The sequence below is a fragment of the Schistocerca piceifrons genome, chromosome 1 (assembly GCF_021461385.2).
Source record: "Schistocerca piceifrons isolate TAMUIC-IGC-003096 chromosome 1, iqSchPice1.1, whole genome shotgun sequence".
NCBI classification, from domain to species: Eukaryota; Metazoa; Arthropoda; class Insecta; order Orthoptera; family Acrididae; genus Schistocerca; species Schistocerca piceifrons.
In genome coordinates this window covers 1088590288-1088607270 of record NC_060138.1, presented here as the reverse complement: position 1 = coordinate 1088607270, position 16983 = coordinate 1088590288, and the positions used below count along the sequence as shown (strand labels likewise).

Genomic DNA, 16983 nt, shown 5'->3' with positions numbered 1-16983 from the left:
AAGGGACCGTTTGATGTGGAATGGGTGGCAGCTGTCATAATGGAGGTACTGTTGCTTGTTGGTGGGTTTGATGTGGACAGACGTGTGAAGTTGGCCATTGGACAGGTGGAGGTCAACGTCAAGGAAAGTGGCATGGGATTTGGGGTAGGACCAGGTGAAACTGATGGAACCAAAGGAGTTGAGGTTGGAGAGGAAATTCTGGAGTTCTTCTTCACTGTGAGTCCAGATCATGAAGATGTCATCAATAAATCTGTACCAAACTTTGGGTTGGCAGACTTGGGTAACCAAGAAGGCTTCCTCTAAGCAACCCATGAATAGGTTGGCGTACGAGGGGGCCATCCTGGTACCCATGGCTGTTCCCTTTAATTGTTGGTATGTCTGGCCTTCAAAAGTGAAGAAGTTGTGGGTCAGGATGAAGCTGGCTAAGGTGATGAGGAAAGAGGTTTTAGGTAGGGTGGCAGGTGATCGGCGTGAAAGGAAATGCTCCATCGCAGCGAGGCCCTGGACGTGCGGAATATTTGTGTATAAGGACGTGGCATCAATGGTTACAAGGATGGTTTCCGGGGGTAACAGATTGGGTAAGGATTCCAGGCGTTCAAGGAAGTGGTTGGTGTCCTTGATGAAGGATGGGAGACTGCATGTAATGGGTTGAAGGTGTTGATCTACGTAGGCAGAGATACGTTCTGTGGGGGCTTGGTAACCAGCTACAATGGGGCGGCCGGGATGATTGGGTTTGTGGATTTTAGGAAGAAGGTAGAAGGTAGGGGTGCAGGGTGTCGGTGGGGTCAGGAGGTTGATGGAGTCAGGTGAAAGGTTTTGCAGGGGGCCTAAGGTTCTGAGGATTCCTTGAAGCTCCGCCTGGACATCGGGAATGGGGTTACCTTGGCAAACTTTGTATGTGGTGTTGTCTGAAAGCTGACGCAGTCCCTCAGCCACATACTCCCGACGATCAAGTACCACGGTCGTGGAACCCTTGTCTGCCGGAAGAATGATGATGGATCGGTCAGCCTTCAGATCACGGATAGCCTGGGCTTCAGCAGTGGTGATGTTGGGTGTAGGATTAAGGTTTTTTAAGAAGGATTGAGATGCAAGGCTGGAAGTCAGATATTCCTGGAAGGTTTGGAGAGGGTGATTTTGAGGAAGAGGAGGTGGGTCCCGCTGTGACGGAGGACGGAACTGTTCCAGGCAGGGTTCAATTTGGATGGTGTCTTGAGGAGTCGGATCATTAGGAGTAGGATAAGGATCATTTTTCTTCGTGGCAAAGTGATACTTCCAGCAGAGAGTACGAGTGTAGGACAGTAAATCTTTGACGAGGGCTGTTTGGTTGAATCTGGGAGTGGGGCTGAAGGTGAGGCCTTTGGATAGGACAGAGGTTTCGGATTGGGAGAGAGGTTTGGAGGAAAGGTTAACTACTGAATTAGGGTGTTGTGGTTCCAGATTGTGTTGATCGGAATTTTGAGGTTTTGGAGGGAGTGGAGCTGGAAGTGGGAGATTGAGTAGATGGGAGAGACTGGGTTTGTGTGCAATGAGAGGAGGTTGAGGTTTGCTGGAAAGGTTGTGAAGGGTGAGTGAGTTGCCTTTCCGGAGGTGGGAAACCAGGAGATTGGATAGTTTTTTGAGGTGGAGGGTGGCATGCTGTTCTAATTTACGGTTGGCCTGTAGGAGGATGCTCTGGACAGCCGGTGTGGATGTGGGAGAGGAAAGATTAAGGACTTTTATTAAGGATAGGAGTTGACGGGTGTGTTCATTGGCTGAGTTGATGTGTAGGTGAAGGATTAGGTGGGTGAGGGCAATGGATTGTTCAGTTTGGAACTGGTATAGGGACTGATGGAAGGAAGGGTTGCAGCCAGAGATGGGAACTTTAAGTGTAAGGCCTTTGGGGGTGATGCCAAATGTCAGACAAGCCTGAGAAAATAGAATATGGGAGTGTAATCTGGCTAGGGCGAAGGCATGTTTGCGGAGGGAATGTAAATAAAACTTAATGGGGTCATTGTGGGGGTGTTGTGAGGGTGACATGGTATTAGAAGGTGGAAAGTGTTAACATGAGGTGAAATGAAAATGAAAATAAAAATATATGGGGAGAGATAAAGGTGAACCGGAAAGAAACAGGAGATCTGGAATGAAAAAAGGCGAAAAGGTGTTGGTTACAGCTGGGCTATGTTGGACTTGGGTTGGTAGATAACGATGTGCATAAAGGTTAGGTGGTTGTTGCCGCCAAAACACGTTAAAGGACGCAGAAATTCGGGAAAATTTCGAAAAAACTGCGTGTAGTATATTAAAAGGAGTGGTATTGTGGTGGCAGATTATGAAAATGAGACTAACAATTGTCTGACGAAGAAATAATCGCGTTAAAACCTGTGGGAAGCGGCTAAAAATGATCAGTGGTGTGGGAAAAACGGAGATGGAAATAAAGCGAAAGTTATTAGAACTGGCCGAAATGGTTGTTTAAAAGGTGAAAGGAGCTGTTTGTGAACTAGAAAACGGTGGATATTATAGCGGCGGTAGTGCTGAAAGCGGCAAAAAATTTTTTTGGTTATGGTTTGGAAGTGGGTTACGTATTATTGAGTATATATATAGGCGGGATAAAATAGTATAGCAGATTACGGTAAAAAGGAGAAGGTGAATTCAAAGTGAAACCAAAGTGAAACTACTGGCAAAAACAGAAAGAGGAAAATAAGACGACAGAAAAGATTTCGAAATGCAACAGTGACAATAACAAACGTAATTGTTGGATTCAAATTAATGATATCAATATAATGGAAGGAAACATTCCACGTGGGAAAAATTATATATAAATACAAAGATGAGGTGACTTACCGAACAAAAACGCTGGCAGGTCGATAGACCACAAACAAACACAAACATACACACAAAATTCAAGCTTTCGCAACAAATTGTTGCCTCATCAGGAAAGAGGGAAGGAGAGGGGAAGACGAAAGGAAGTGGGTTTTAAAGGAGAGGGTAAGGAGTCATTCCAATCCCGGGAGCGGAAAGACTTACCTTAGGGGGAAAAAAGGACAGGTATACACTCGCACACACGCACATATCCATCCACACATACAGACACAAGCAGACATATTTAAAGACAAAGAGTTTGGGCAGAGATGTCAGTCGAGGCAGAAGTGTAGAGGCAAAGAAGTTGTTGAAAGACAGGTGAGGTATGAGTGGCGGCAACTTGAAATTAGCGGAGATTGAGGCCTGGCGGATGACGAGAAGAGAGGATATACTGAAGGGCAAGTTCCCATCTCCGGAGTTCGGATAGGTTGGTGTTGGTGGGAAGTATCCAGATAACCCGGACGGTGTAACACTGTGCCAAGATGTGCTGGCCGTGCACCAAGGCATGTTTAGCCACAGGGTGATCCTCATTACCAACAAACACTGTCTGCCTGTGTCCATTCATGCGAATGGACAGTTTGTTGCTGGTCATTCCCACATAGAATGCGTCACAGTGTAGACAGGTCAGTTGGTAAATCACGTGGGTGCTTTCACACGTGGCTCTGCCTTAGATCGTGTACACCTTCCGGGTTACAGGACTGGAGTAGGTAGTGGTGGGAGGGTGCATGGGACAGGTTTTGCATCGGGGGCGGTTACAAGGATAGGAGCCAGAGGGTAGGGAAGGTGGTTTGGGGATTTCATAGGGATGAACTAACAGGTTACGAAGGTTAGGTGGACGGCGGAAAGACACTCTTGGCGGAGTGGGGAGGATTTCATGAAGGATGGATCTCATTTCAGGGCAGGATTTGAGGAAGTCGTATCCCTGCTGGAGAGCCACATTCAGAGTCTGGTCCAGTCCCGGAAAGTATCCTGTCACAAGTGGGGCACTTTTGTGGTTCTTCTGTGGGGGATTCTGGGTTTGAGGGGACGAGGAAGTGGCTCTGGTTATTTGCTTCTGTACCAGGTTGGGAGGGTAGTTGCGGGATGCGAAAGCTGTTTTCAGGTTGTTGGTGTAATGATTCAGGGATTCCGGACTGGAGCAGATTCGTTTGCCACGAAGACCTAGGCTGTAGGGAAGGGACCGTTTGATGTGGAATGGGTGGCAGCTGTCATAATGGAGGTACTGTTGCTTGTTGGTGGGTTTGATGTGGACAGCCTATTCATGGGTCGCTTAGAGGAAGCCTTCTTGGTTACCCAAGTCTGCCAACCCAAAGTTTGGTACAGATTTATTGATGACATCTTCATGATCTGGACTCACAGTGAAGAAGAACTCCAGAATTTCCTCTCCAACCTCAACTCCTTTGGTTCCATCAGTTTCACCTGGTCCTACTCCAAATCCCATGCCACTTTCCTTGACGTTGACCTCCACCTGTCCAATGGCCAACTTCACACGTCTGTCCACATCAAACCCACCAACAAGCAACAGTACCTCCATTATGACAGCTGCCACCCATTCCACATCAAACGGTCCCTTCTCTACAGCCTAGGTCTTCGTGGCAAACGAATCTGCTCCAGTCCGGAATCCCTGAATCATTACACCAACAACCTGAAAACAGCTTTCGCATCCCGCAACTACCCTCCCAACCTGGTACAGAAGCAAATAACCAGAGCCACTTCCTCGTCCCCTCAAACCCAGAATCCCCCACAGAAGAACCACAAAAGTGCCCCACTTGTGACAGGATACTTTCCGGGACTGGACCAGACTCTGAATGTGGCTCTCCAGCAGGGATACGACTTCCTCAAATCCTGCCCTGAAATGAGATCCATCCTTCATGAAATCCTCCCCACTCCGCCAAGAGTGTCTTTCCGCCGTCCACCTAACCTTCGTAACCTGTTAGTTCATCCCTATGAAATCCCCAAACCACCTTCCCTACCCTCTGGCTCCTATCCTTGTAACCGCCCCCGATGCAAAACCTGTCCCATGCACCCTCCCACCACTACCTACTCCAGTCCTGTAACCCGGAAGGTGTACACGATCAAAGGCAGAGCCACGTGTGAAAGCACCCACGTGATTTACCAACTGACCTGTCTACACTGTGACACATTCTATGTGGGAATGACCAGCAACAAACTGTCCATTCGCATGAATGGACACAGGCAGACAGTGTTTGTTGGTAATGAGGATCACCCTGTGGCTAAACATGCCTTGGTGCACGGCCAGCACATCTTGGCACAGTGTTACACCGTCCGGGTTATCTGGATACTTCCCACCAACACCAACCTATCCGAACTCCGGAGATGGGAACTTGCCCTTCAGTATATCCTCTCTTCTCGTCATCCGCCAGGCCTCAATCTCCGCTAATTTCAAGTTGCCGCCACTCATACCTCACCTGTCTTTCAACAACTTCTTTGCCTCTACACTTCTGCCTCGACTGACATCTCTGCCCAAACTCTTTGTCTTTAAATATGTCTGCTTGTGTCTGTATGTGTGGATGGATATGTGCGTGTGTGCGAGTGTATACCTGTCCTTTTTTCCCCCTAAGGTAAGTCTTTCCGCTCCCGGGATTGGAATGACTCCTTACCCTCTCCTTTAAAACCCACTTCCTTTCGTCTTCCCCTCTCCTTCCCTCTTTCCTGATGAGGCAACAATTTGTTGCGAAAGCTTGAATTTTGTGTGTATGTTTGTGTTTGTTTGTGGTCTATCGACCTGCCAGCGTTTTTGTTCGGTAAGTCACCTCATCTTTGTATTTATATATAATTTTTCCCACGTGGAATGTTTCCTTCCATTATATTCATTCATAATGTCATGTAGACATTGTATCAGTTGAGCACATAGAGGACCCCCATTAAATAATTCTTAGTCAGTGCGGCTAATTTCTTTACTCATTCTATCATATATGACTTTCCAATGATTTGTTTTTTGTACTCATTCCACTGTAAGTCATTCTGTACATATACTTGCAGATATTTCATGGATGTGACTACTTCCAGTGATTTTCAGCAATTGTGTAATTGCAAAGCTACAGGGTTTTCTGTCTATTTATGCACAATACATTACATTTTATGATTAAAGTTCTTCTGAGTGTTGTGCTGCATGATTGTGTAAATAACTTGAATATAAACTACTGAGGGAATATGAAATGGTTGTAGGTAAACAACTAGAATTCTCCCAGATACAGATTTATTCACACTTAGCTTCTACACAGATACAAGTCCGGAGGCTAACTGCCATTAGCGTCCAACATCCTGCTCAAAGCCCTCTCCTCAAAGATAGCACACTTACGCACAGAACAAATATCGATATTTATGGCACTCTACGCCACATAGCCCCCCCCCCCCCCCCCGCACAGTATGGAGTATGTCCCTGTGAATGGGGGGGGGGGGGGGGGGGAGAAGTTAGAAAGGTAATGCACAGTTCTTCTGCATCAGGCGGAAGCGGTCGACTGGTAGGAGACCGGGGGGTGAAACACGGTACGTCGATGGTGAAGTCAGCAAGCGACACCGGCGGCTGAAGACGACGTCCCGTCCTGGAGTGGAGGTGTAGCACTTCATCAGCCGGCAGGCGGAGAATCACCTTGCCAGAAGGCCTAACAAAAGCACGCAAATTGCCACACGCAGCACTTCTGCTCAATTTAAAGCGGTGCACCACATGAGATTCTGCACTTCCTCCCTCAATTTTGTCACACGCGAGTACCACAAACACCGTATCACCATCTACGACAACAGATAATTTATGTATGTCATCAGGGTGCACATGTATTGTGAATTCTTGGATGGCACCTGTACAAGCAATGGTAGGGAGGCAGGGAGGTGTGGGAAAGCCATGGCAGGGGGAAGCATCTGCTAAGGGGGGGGTGGCAGGTGCACTGGACTGCGCAGGAGACAAGCTCGGGTGATCAGCTGACAGATGAGGGAGCGTGACCGAAGGCAACGAGGGGCCAGCGTGGATTGAACAGCGTGACAAAGAGCTGTCACACGAAGATGGTAACACAATGGTAGAATCCGAGTGGTCAGCAGTTTGACTGCGAGGGCTGTGAGGAGTGAAGCCCCGAAAAGATTGGCCACTCAAATTAGATGAACGTGGCGAAGGAGCAGTGCTCGGCAGAGAAGCACGCTGTGGAGAATCAATACCCAAATGCATGGTGTGGAAAGATGGATGGCCGCTCGAAGCAGGAGTGGGAGAAATAGGGGCAGAATCAGGTAGGTTCACCTGAGGCTCAATGAAAGCTGATTTCACTCGGTTGAGTGAGACCGTGGTTACAGAGTCTTTTATGAGGAGATCCATGTTATTTTCAGAGCGTTTGACGACCTTGTAAGGAACTGTGTAGTGCGACTGAAGCGGGGCTTTGACTGAGTCGTCTCTGAGAAACACGTACTCACAAGAGTCTAGCGTGCGTGGTACGTACACGCGCGGAGGTGTATGAGCAGCCGGAGGTGGCGGCTGAATTTTGCTGCAGTGCAAGCGCACCTGCTCGAGAAGTGAAGGGAATTCAGAGGGCCGTGGAAGTGGGGTCAGAGTGACTAATTCTCCAGGCAAAACCAGAGGTTGGCCATACACAAACTCGGCTACGGAACCCTTGAGGTCTTCCTTGAAAGTCACACGAAGGCCAAGAAGCACGGAGGGCAGTGCCTCTGTCCATAGTGAGTCATGGCAACGCAGGGCAGACTTTAAGGTGCGATGCCATTGGTCGACAAGCCCATTGCTTTGGGGGTGGTATGCAGAATTTTGACAATACCACACATTTTACATAAGTCAGAGAAAACTGAAGACTCGAATTGTCGCCCCTGGTCAGTGGTGAGGTAAACAGGTGAGCCAAATCTAGAGATCCACGAATCTAAGAATGCTCGACTTACTGTCTCAGAGGTAATGTTCGGAATAGGCACAGCCTCAGCCCACTGAGTCATCCTGTCAATAGCTGTAAACAAGTAATGGAAACCCTCGGAGGGGGGCAAAGGGCCTACGAGGTCGACATGAACATGGTGAAACCGGCCTGGCGGTTGGGCAAAACAGCCAAGGGTTGGAGAAGTGTGCCTGGAAACTTTGTTCTGTTGACACACCATGCGTGCCCTTGCCCAAGACTGACAGTCATGGCGCATGTCTCTCCAGACAAACCGTTCAGCTACCAGACGGGTGGAAGCTTTGACACCGGGGTGTGCTAATGTGTGTAGTTTGTCAAAGACCTGGTGTTGAAGGGGCTTAGGAATGAATGGCCGCAATGTACCAGTCGATTCGTCACACCACACTAAGTCAGATATGCCAGGGAAAGTAGAGCGTACCGGTTGGAGAGAGGAGCTGTGGTCTGAAATTAACTGCATGGTATCGGGGTCTGCCGATTGCAACCGAGGTAGGTCCGTTAAGTCAATTAAGGTTGTGACAGCACCAACACGCGAGAGAAAATTAGCGACCACATTGTCCGCTCCTCGGATGTAGTGAATGTCATTTGTAAATTGCAAGATGTAATCGATGTGACAAAAGCGTCGTGGGGGCGGATCAGCCGCAGGATTTTTTATGGCAGGAACCAACAGTTTGTGATCAGTGAGCACATAGAAATCGCGTCCCTCAACGTCAGTTCAGAAGTGTCTTATGGCCTCGTAAACTGCAAGTAATTTTCTGTCGAATGCTGAGTATTTATTCTGCGCGTTGTTTAGCTTTTTTGAGAAAAACTGCAGGGGGGTCGTAACATCGTTGTATGTCTGACTCAGTACTGCGCCGATAGCATTGTCACTAGCGTCAGTAGTGATAAACATTGTGGCATCCGCCCGTGGGTGAGCAATAGTGACAGCAGAGGCCAACAGCTGTTTGAGTTCATTAAATGCCTTGTCCATATCTGGTGTCTGTGGTACCTGGCGGGTGCCAGAAGTTTGTGGGCCAGCGAGAGCATCTGTGAGAGGAGCCTGCACCGCAGAAGCGGCTGGCAAATGTTTCCAGTAATAATTAACTGTTCCGATGAACCTGCGTAGTTCCCTATAGGTCTGAGGGCGTAGCATGTCAAGAACAGGCTTGATCTTGTCCTGTGGTGGTGTCAGACCGTCCGATGACACAACGTAACTTGGGAATGTGACGGATGACTGGTGCAATTGAGTCTTTTTATTGTTCAGTTCAATACCAGTGGCTGCTAAAATATCTGTCACGACTTGAACATGCTCCTCACTCTGTTCCAAAGTAGAAGCAAAAACCAATATGTCGTTCATGTATACAAAACAAAAGTCTAGATGGGATAAAGTTTGACTGATGAAACGCTGCCACGTTGGGGGGGCGTTTTTCAACCCAAACGGCATAAATTTGTATTGGAACAGCCCAAAGGGAGTGGTTATTGCAGTCTTTTCAATATCCTCCCGAGCCATAGGAATCTGATGAAATGCGTGCTTACAGTCCAAAACAGAGAAGTACTTTGCACCTTCGAGTGTATGATTGAAGTCTGCGATGTGTGGGACCAGATATTTATCAGTGATGGTGCGAGCATTTAAACGCCTATAGCCTCCGACCATACGCCAAGTACCGTCTTTCTTTTGGTCAAACAGGATAGGACTAGCCCAGCAACCGGAAGATAGTTCAATTATTTCCTTTTGTAACAGATCGTCCAATTGTTCTTTTGCAATTTTCATAAATTCTGGCTTGAGGCAGCGTGGGTGTTGCGATATGGGCGGCCCATTGGTTAGACGTAACTGATGAACTGTGCCATTAGTGACTACTGCAATACGTGGCACAGCACGACAGTCAGATGTCCGTGAAGCGGAGCAGGCAGTGGCGGATGGGCAAAGCTGTGGTGCTGAGGGCACGGAAGTACAGGTGTGCCACCCGCTCGTAGGTTGCGTAAAGGCCACACATGTGTTAACATGGGCGAGGTTGGTACACTGGTTCTTGGTAGCGGGCCGTGCCGCTACGAGCCCTGTAGGCACGAGTGGGCATGGCCAAACAGCAGATGGCCGTAGTTCATTGCCACGAGCTTGGCAAGTTAATTGTCCATTAGGAATGCAAGGAGCATGAGCACTCGGGCATACCCTATCTTTACAAAAGGGGGTGCTGACACAGTTTACAGAGTTCACAACATTGTCGTTAATGTGCGCGGGCACGGGAACACCTGATTGGCATGGACTGACCTTGTCTGTAGCTGACGTGTCATCTGCTTGTAGTGCCGTGAGGCGTTGTTGTGCGGAGGCCAACTCATGGTGTATGTCGCGGAGATGCAGCAGCATTTCCATACGTTCCATCTGCAACTTTGAAGACTTGGCGCACTCCACTAGCCACTTGTTTATCCAAGACTGCAGCTCACATGTTTGGTGTTAGCAGAACTGTCACTCGGCGAAGCGAAAGGAATATGCTTGTTAAGGAGGGGGTAAAACACAGCATTGAGCACAAAATCTAGTGACAACTGATAGTGCTTGAGGAAATCAATTCTGAGAATAGGTTCTTCAATTGTTGACACTAGAAACATCCACTCCAGCTTGCACTCAGGCGAAAGTTTCACTGTATACAAAGTGGAACCCGAACACTGTAGGGTAGACAAGTTCACTGCACGAAGTACTGTTTTGTGTGGTTGCACTTTATTGGTTGCTAGGCGAACTGGCAGCAAAGAGATGTCTGCGCCAGTGTCTACCAGAAAACATACACCTGATCATAAATCGCGAACATAGACTCGACCACACTTACTGTTATTGTCCGAAATGGAGTGCAACGTGGGATGGTGCCCGTTGTTTACATCGCAGGAGGTGGCACCATAGCCTACCTGCGGTTGGAGTTTGCGTAAGAACACGGTGACTGGCATTTGCAAGCTTGCTCTCCGAATCTCGCGTGGAAGAAACAGTAAAGTTGGGCAGGCCTGTGCTCCTGTGGGTAGTTGCTAGGTGACAGAGTATGTGCCCCAGAGTCTTCCACAGAGGCCGATGCACTGTCGTTGTGGGGAGTTGAAGGTGCAGGCAGGGCGGCTAGTTTAACAAACTTGTTATTAGCAGCACCAGACAAGGGTGTGGCGTCAGAAAGCGTCTTAATGCAGTCATGTCCAGAATGCAGTGCATGGAGCTCACGTTGCCTGGTGGAGTATGCTCTGTCAGCGGCGCGTAAACGTTCATTTACTGGCCTATCTTCATACGCAGAGATTGCAGTCTGGACAGGCAAAGGCAACTTTTCAGTCCAGATTTCTGTGAGCATGTCATCAGGCATAACTTGCTGATCGACGAGAAAACGGATGCACCCCCACAGCTGGGACAGAGACCTGTCACCGAGACGCTCTTCGTAGATGAGCTGTCGCACATTTTCTCTCCTGGTTTTAGAGACGCGCTCCAGTATCGTCTGTTTCACCACAGCATACTTCCCTGCTAGGGGGGGGGGTGCTTTGACCAGATAGTAAATTAAATCGACACGGTCGTGAAGATGGTTCATGAAGCAGGCGAAGCCTGCGTCGTCGTCCAAAGCACAGACATTGAATGTTTGCTCAACCAGGTTAAACCAGAACTCCAGGTGAGCAGGTTTGAAGTCTGGTAATTTCGGCAGATTCAGCACTGCAGTCACTGCGGAGGTGCGCCTATTACTTCGGATGGAAGTGGAGCATGCCGAAGATTGCGAGTCCGAATTATTGGCGTCCCGTAATGCGGGAATCGCGAAATTCACTTGACGCCGGGGGGGCGGCTGCGAAGCGACGGACGCTCGAACGGTGTGAGGATCGTCGTCAAGATGTGCATTCTCATTGATGTGGTAGCTCAGAGAGAAGCCACAAGTGCTTAAGTACGCCAGTGAATGTCCGTTATGCACACGGTATTCACTCGACCGTGAGTGGTGGGGCTAGTTGTAGATGTCGGAGTAATTACTGTCCAGCACAGAATTGTTGACTTGATTAGAAGCAACACAAGGATCCCACACACATCCACTAGGATGCACACTCGGTGTGATATTTGCTGTTTGGCGAGCATTGAACACCTGTTGACTAGCCGGTGCGGAAGGATACACACGTGGTGGGAACTGATTCGAGTTTGAATTTACTACTGGATTTTCCAAAGTAGCAAAACCTCGCTCGACGCCACGAACTGTATTGAATTGTGTGTTCGACACAGGAGTAGGAATGTTCCGACCAACACTCTGTGGAGAACATGTGGGAAGGTCCAGGCTAACAAAGCCAGAGTCCACGACCGTTGGCGGTTGGAAGAAACTGGCGGCACTCGATGAATTCCACTGCATGTTCTGGCTGAAGGATTCCAAAGATTCTTGCGGCATGTCCACTACGATGGCAGGAGTGCTGGAGAGATGTTGCTGGAATCTTGGCGGCAGTGAATGCTGAAAGGCCATTGTCTGGAGCTGAACAAAGGCCCTCGCGATCGTGGAGAAACCCGACGCCGTAGGCGCGTAAATAACCTTCGGGCGGTAACTCAGATGCGTATTACACAAAAAACGGGGTCACCAGTGAGGGAATATGGAATAGTTGTAGGTAAACAACTAGAATTCTCCCAGATACAGATTTATTCACACTTAGCTTCTACACAGATACAAGTCCGGAGGCTAATTGCTGTTAGCATCCAACATCCTGCTCAAAGCCCTCTCCTCAAAGATAGCACACTTACGCACAGAACAAATATCAATATTTATGGCACTCTACGCCACACTATAAAGCCAAAATTTTGATGGTACAATGTCCTTCCTCAGGGCAAGACTGGTTTTGCTGGAGGAGAGGTGCCCCTATTTATTGCAGATAATCACTGTCATTATGTCATATTTGTAGAATTAAAATACAATAGGCTAGTCTGACAGAAGAGGGTAGGAGAGAAGCTATTCTTGAGCTATCTGGCTTGTCTATGATTGGTGATAGCCTGCAAAGCAGTACTTGGCTTTTGGCAGACATGTTTTCTTCCTGGTGTGAACATAAATGCACTGACAGCTCCTCTATAGCTGTTTAGACTAAGTTGCAGACAGGCACAGTTAAAAAGCACTTACACAAAACTTTTGACAACAGCCTTCATCAGCAAAATAGAAACAGAGAAACACACATACAAGCAAGCACACATCATGCACACATGACTGCCAACTTGGCAACTTGGGCCAGAATGTGATGTATTGACACCAACTGATTGCAATAAATAGGGCCACCTTCCCTTCTGCAAAACCAATCTTGCCCCTTAGGAATCCATTGAATTATGGACAAAACACATTTTTACAGTTGACATTTAAAGTCTTTTATACAATGAAATGATACTGCACCCAGAAAATTTTAATCATCATGACACTGACCACGCACATGTGGTTGTGCCAATACATTACATTTGTTTGTATTGAAAATCAACTGTTAATCCCTACATTATACTTCAGCCCTCTGCAGATTTTTCTGTTTTTCACTGTAAATTTTTAGTCATAAATTTTACATGTGTTAAATATAGAGAATCAGTAAATATAGCTTTACTGTAGATTCAGCCAAGGTTTTTTTTTTATCATTTTAATTCTTTACACTATTTCAGATGGTCCTTACTTCACATACACAAGGAAGGAACCCATTGGTGTAGTAGGACAAATTATTCCATGGAACTTCCCTCTGGGAATGGCCATGTGGAAGTGGGGCCCAGCACTTGCCACTGGTTGTACAATTGTGTTAAAACCGGCAGAGCAGACTCCTCTTGCAACACTGCATGTGGCTGCCCTCGCTAAAGAGGTAACTTGCTTAGCAAGCTGCCAACACCCTCAACGATCTTTACTGTTGTAGCTGAGCTTGATAAATCATTTCTTCACAGGCAGGGTTTCCTGATGGTGTCATAAATGTCATACCTGGTTACGGTCCAACTGCAGGAGCTGCTATTTCCTCACACCCAGACATTACTAAAGTAGCCTTTACTGGCTCCACAGAGGTAAATATTTGTAATTTTTGTTTTGATACATATTGATTTAAACATTGTAAACATAATGTATACTTACTTGTCAGCAAATTATAATAACAAAGCTAATATATGTTTGGACATAGAAGATACCACATGAAGTACTTCACACAGGGATCAATGAAACTTGAAATGATAAATGATCAAAATCTAACTACTTCTGAAAATGGTTTCTATATTATCATTAAAGACCAAGATAAAAAATAGTGACAAAGTTTTGTCTTCATTGATACTGTCATATTGTACAGAAGCTGTGGTCAACCAAATAATCATCCATTGATGAATTACAATTTTTGTCTTGGTAATTACTATTTTTTTGGGATCTGGTTTGTGCATTATGAGGTTTTATGCTTGGATGGATTATGCCTTTCTCAAATATTGCTATGGTCTGTCATACATGTACATAAGTATTTTTGTCTCAACTCATTTCCATAGATGCAGTATTTATTACTGGCCACCCTTTCCTGTACAAGTTTGGTTTATAACATGTACGTAGCAGTAAGAAGAGAAATTAATTTTAGTTAAATACCTTCTAACATGATGTTTGGTATACTCCCCCCCCCCCCCATTATTCTTACTTTCTTTTTGTATGATAAATGATATTGAACTTGCTCCACAATTTCCTCAGAAAGTTACCCCATATTTCCATAGTGAGAGAGCATGAAAAGTACATATTTGTGGTATCTAGTTTATATCCAGTGCTGCATTGATGGTTGATCATTAACTGCTGTGTCTCCATTAACATACACAACAATTTTAATTGATTTGACTTGTTCCACCTTTATTGTCATATTTGACAATACAATTGCCAGTTGCATACCTTAAATAAAATGTTATTCACAAGCAAACACTCCCATTATCTTACTCGTTAGTATGGCAGTGTCCACCTATTCACAGTGCCCATTTATAACAAAGTTCTGACAGTAAAATAACACAACATTGGTTTCAGTTTACATAGTCAGTAAACACATCAATTTCTTGCTATAAGAGACAGATGCATAGACATCCATCATGTAACTTAAAATGTATAATGCATAATGCATGCAACAGAAGCTGTTCCCATATTGACTCAAAGAAGTTAATGAAAGATAATATATGTTACTGCATGGACGAAAGTAGATGTTGATCGTACAAATGTTAGTGGTGGACTTCTCAATACATAGATGTTGCTCGTGTATTAGCTTGTGTGGGAGTGGTGATTTTTGGGTGAGGTGGCTTCTGAAAGACTTAGGTATGAATATGTTATCATCTCAGGAAATACATATTTACTTATAAAACTACTAGGTTGGAATTTATTAGAATAGTTGAGTTATGCATTCAAGCAATAACTTGGTTTGCATAATAAATGCTTTGTTAATGAAATATAAAAGGTTACAGGACTATTTTGTGTGTTTACACTGGGAATTACCTACTTATAAGTACATTAGCCATATTTGAAATTATGATAAATTATGCAAATTCTTAACGGTGGCTTAAACGATTAATGAAGAAATATCATTTAGTCCAGAAAATTCAGGGCAACAAAAGTGTAATGTCAAACATGAAAATTAAATGGCAACAGTAATTGTAGTTGGTTGCAAACTTCGACACTAGTAATCTGATTAGTTAATTAGTTTCATAAAAATTGAAATACGTTACTGTAAAGTATGAATTCTGGTCTTTCTAATGGTATATGTCAGTGTTTCTATAATGAATAATTAGCTCAGCTGAAATTCCTCCTTATAGGCTATAAAATATTTTCAATCATTAGTTATTCTTCGTTAACCTGTCATTCAGGAAATATAGATGTACTACTGCAATAAGCATATTGAAAATTATCATCCGAATGTTGAATTTACATGAAACAATGGTCTGAGTAATATTTAGACAGATTTGGGCATACTCTACATATACTCAGTGTGGACAATTTCATTCAGATGAAATTTGAGGAAAATTATTGTTATTGGTAGGTGTGCAGTCTTCAGATTAAGAAATAAGTTCTCATAGTTCTAAAATGGCAGAATTTAAAGGAACAGTTCTTTAGTTATGCATATTTTCCCTTCTGTTGCTCTGGTTTTCTATATAGCACTTTTTAAGTATTTCATTTACTTTGTATGTTTAGTTATTGTTCAAACCTCCATGGCTGCTCTGTCCACCATTTCATTGATCCAAAATTCCACATACCCTGGTGTCCAGGATAATATTCTCTCCTTTCCTATCATGGCATTAAAATGACTTATGACTTTTGATGGTTATCCACAGGGTGAGTCAACATGAATATGTTGACACAATAAGACGAGTGTGCCACGTCTGTTTTCAGCTCATGCAAAGCCAGCCATCTGCAAAGTATTCTTAAGTGCAAAACATATGACAGTGCTGAAGAGGGTACTTAAATCTTTGAATAACTCCTAAGTATAACAGTGCAGGAAAAGAGAGATTGCTATTTACCACAAAGAAGACACGTAAAGTTGCAGACAGTTAAAAGACACATAAAGCTTTTGGCCACAGCCTTCATCAGTACAAGAGAAACACACATCATTCACACACAAAAGCAAGCAAACCTCATACACATATGACTGACAACTCCACCATCTTGTGCCAGAGATGCTGGAGTTTCCATTGTTTTATTTCTAAGCACTCTTGACTGTTGTGTGAGCTGCATGATTGCGTGGTAGATTTCATTGCTATCCTCTTCCTTAGATTCAGAACTGACGCTGGAGCTGCAAAAATGACCATCTGTTTGTTCCTCCAGCACTCTTTCATGCATCAATATTTATTTGACTACCTTTTTGATGTGATCCACAATTTGAGACCAATACTGTGGAGTAATATTCACAGTAATTTTCACATCACCTTTCCACCTCACTGACAAATAAACTTTTTTTCCTTGGCATTTAACTTTTTACCTGGGCCGAAATAAATTCAATAGGATTGCAATGAACATGGGATGGAAGAAACCTGATTACACTATGCTCTTTTGCTGTAGCCAGTTCATTAGACTGGTATGTTGGGATTTTGGATTGGTTAGCTTTACAAGTTACATTGACTCCATGTTATTCATGTCACCTTTAAATTCTTGCAGTGGAAAAATGCTCTGTATCCAGAGGAAAATATCTAATTTCTTCCATCCATTGTGTTTCTGAAGCTTTGTCTGACACAATAAAAAGGTACGGGACATTGCCCATTACTATAATCGAATTTGAGGGAATATTTTGCAACAGCAAACTAGGAACAATTTCTATGAAAAACTTGGCATTTGCTTCTCATGATAATCATCTT

At 45.1% G+C, this 16983-nt stretch overlaps 1 protein-coding gene across 1 annotated transcript in view; it reads left to right on the top strand.

Annotated features, from left to right (window-relative positions):
* LOC124777820 (retinal dehydrogenase 2-like) overlaps nucleotides 1–16983 on the top strand; it is an 89893-nt gene that overhangs the window by 31435 nt on the left and 41475 nt on the right. Inside the window, exons 5-6 of the mRNA XM_047253346.1 lie at nucleotides 13315–13505; nucleotides 13585–13698. Of these exons, the coding sequence (XP_047109302.1) occupies nucleotides 13315–13505; nucleotides 13585–13698 (305 nt within the window). The remainder of the gene's footprint in view (nucleotides 1–13314; nucleotides 13506–13584; nucleotides 13699–16983) is intronic.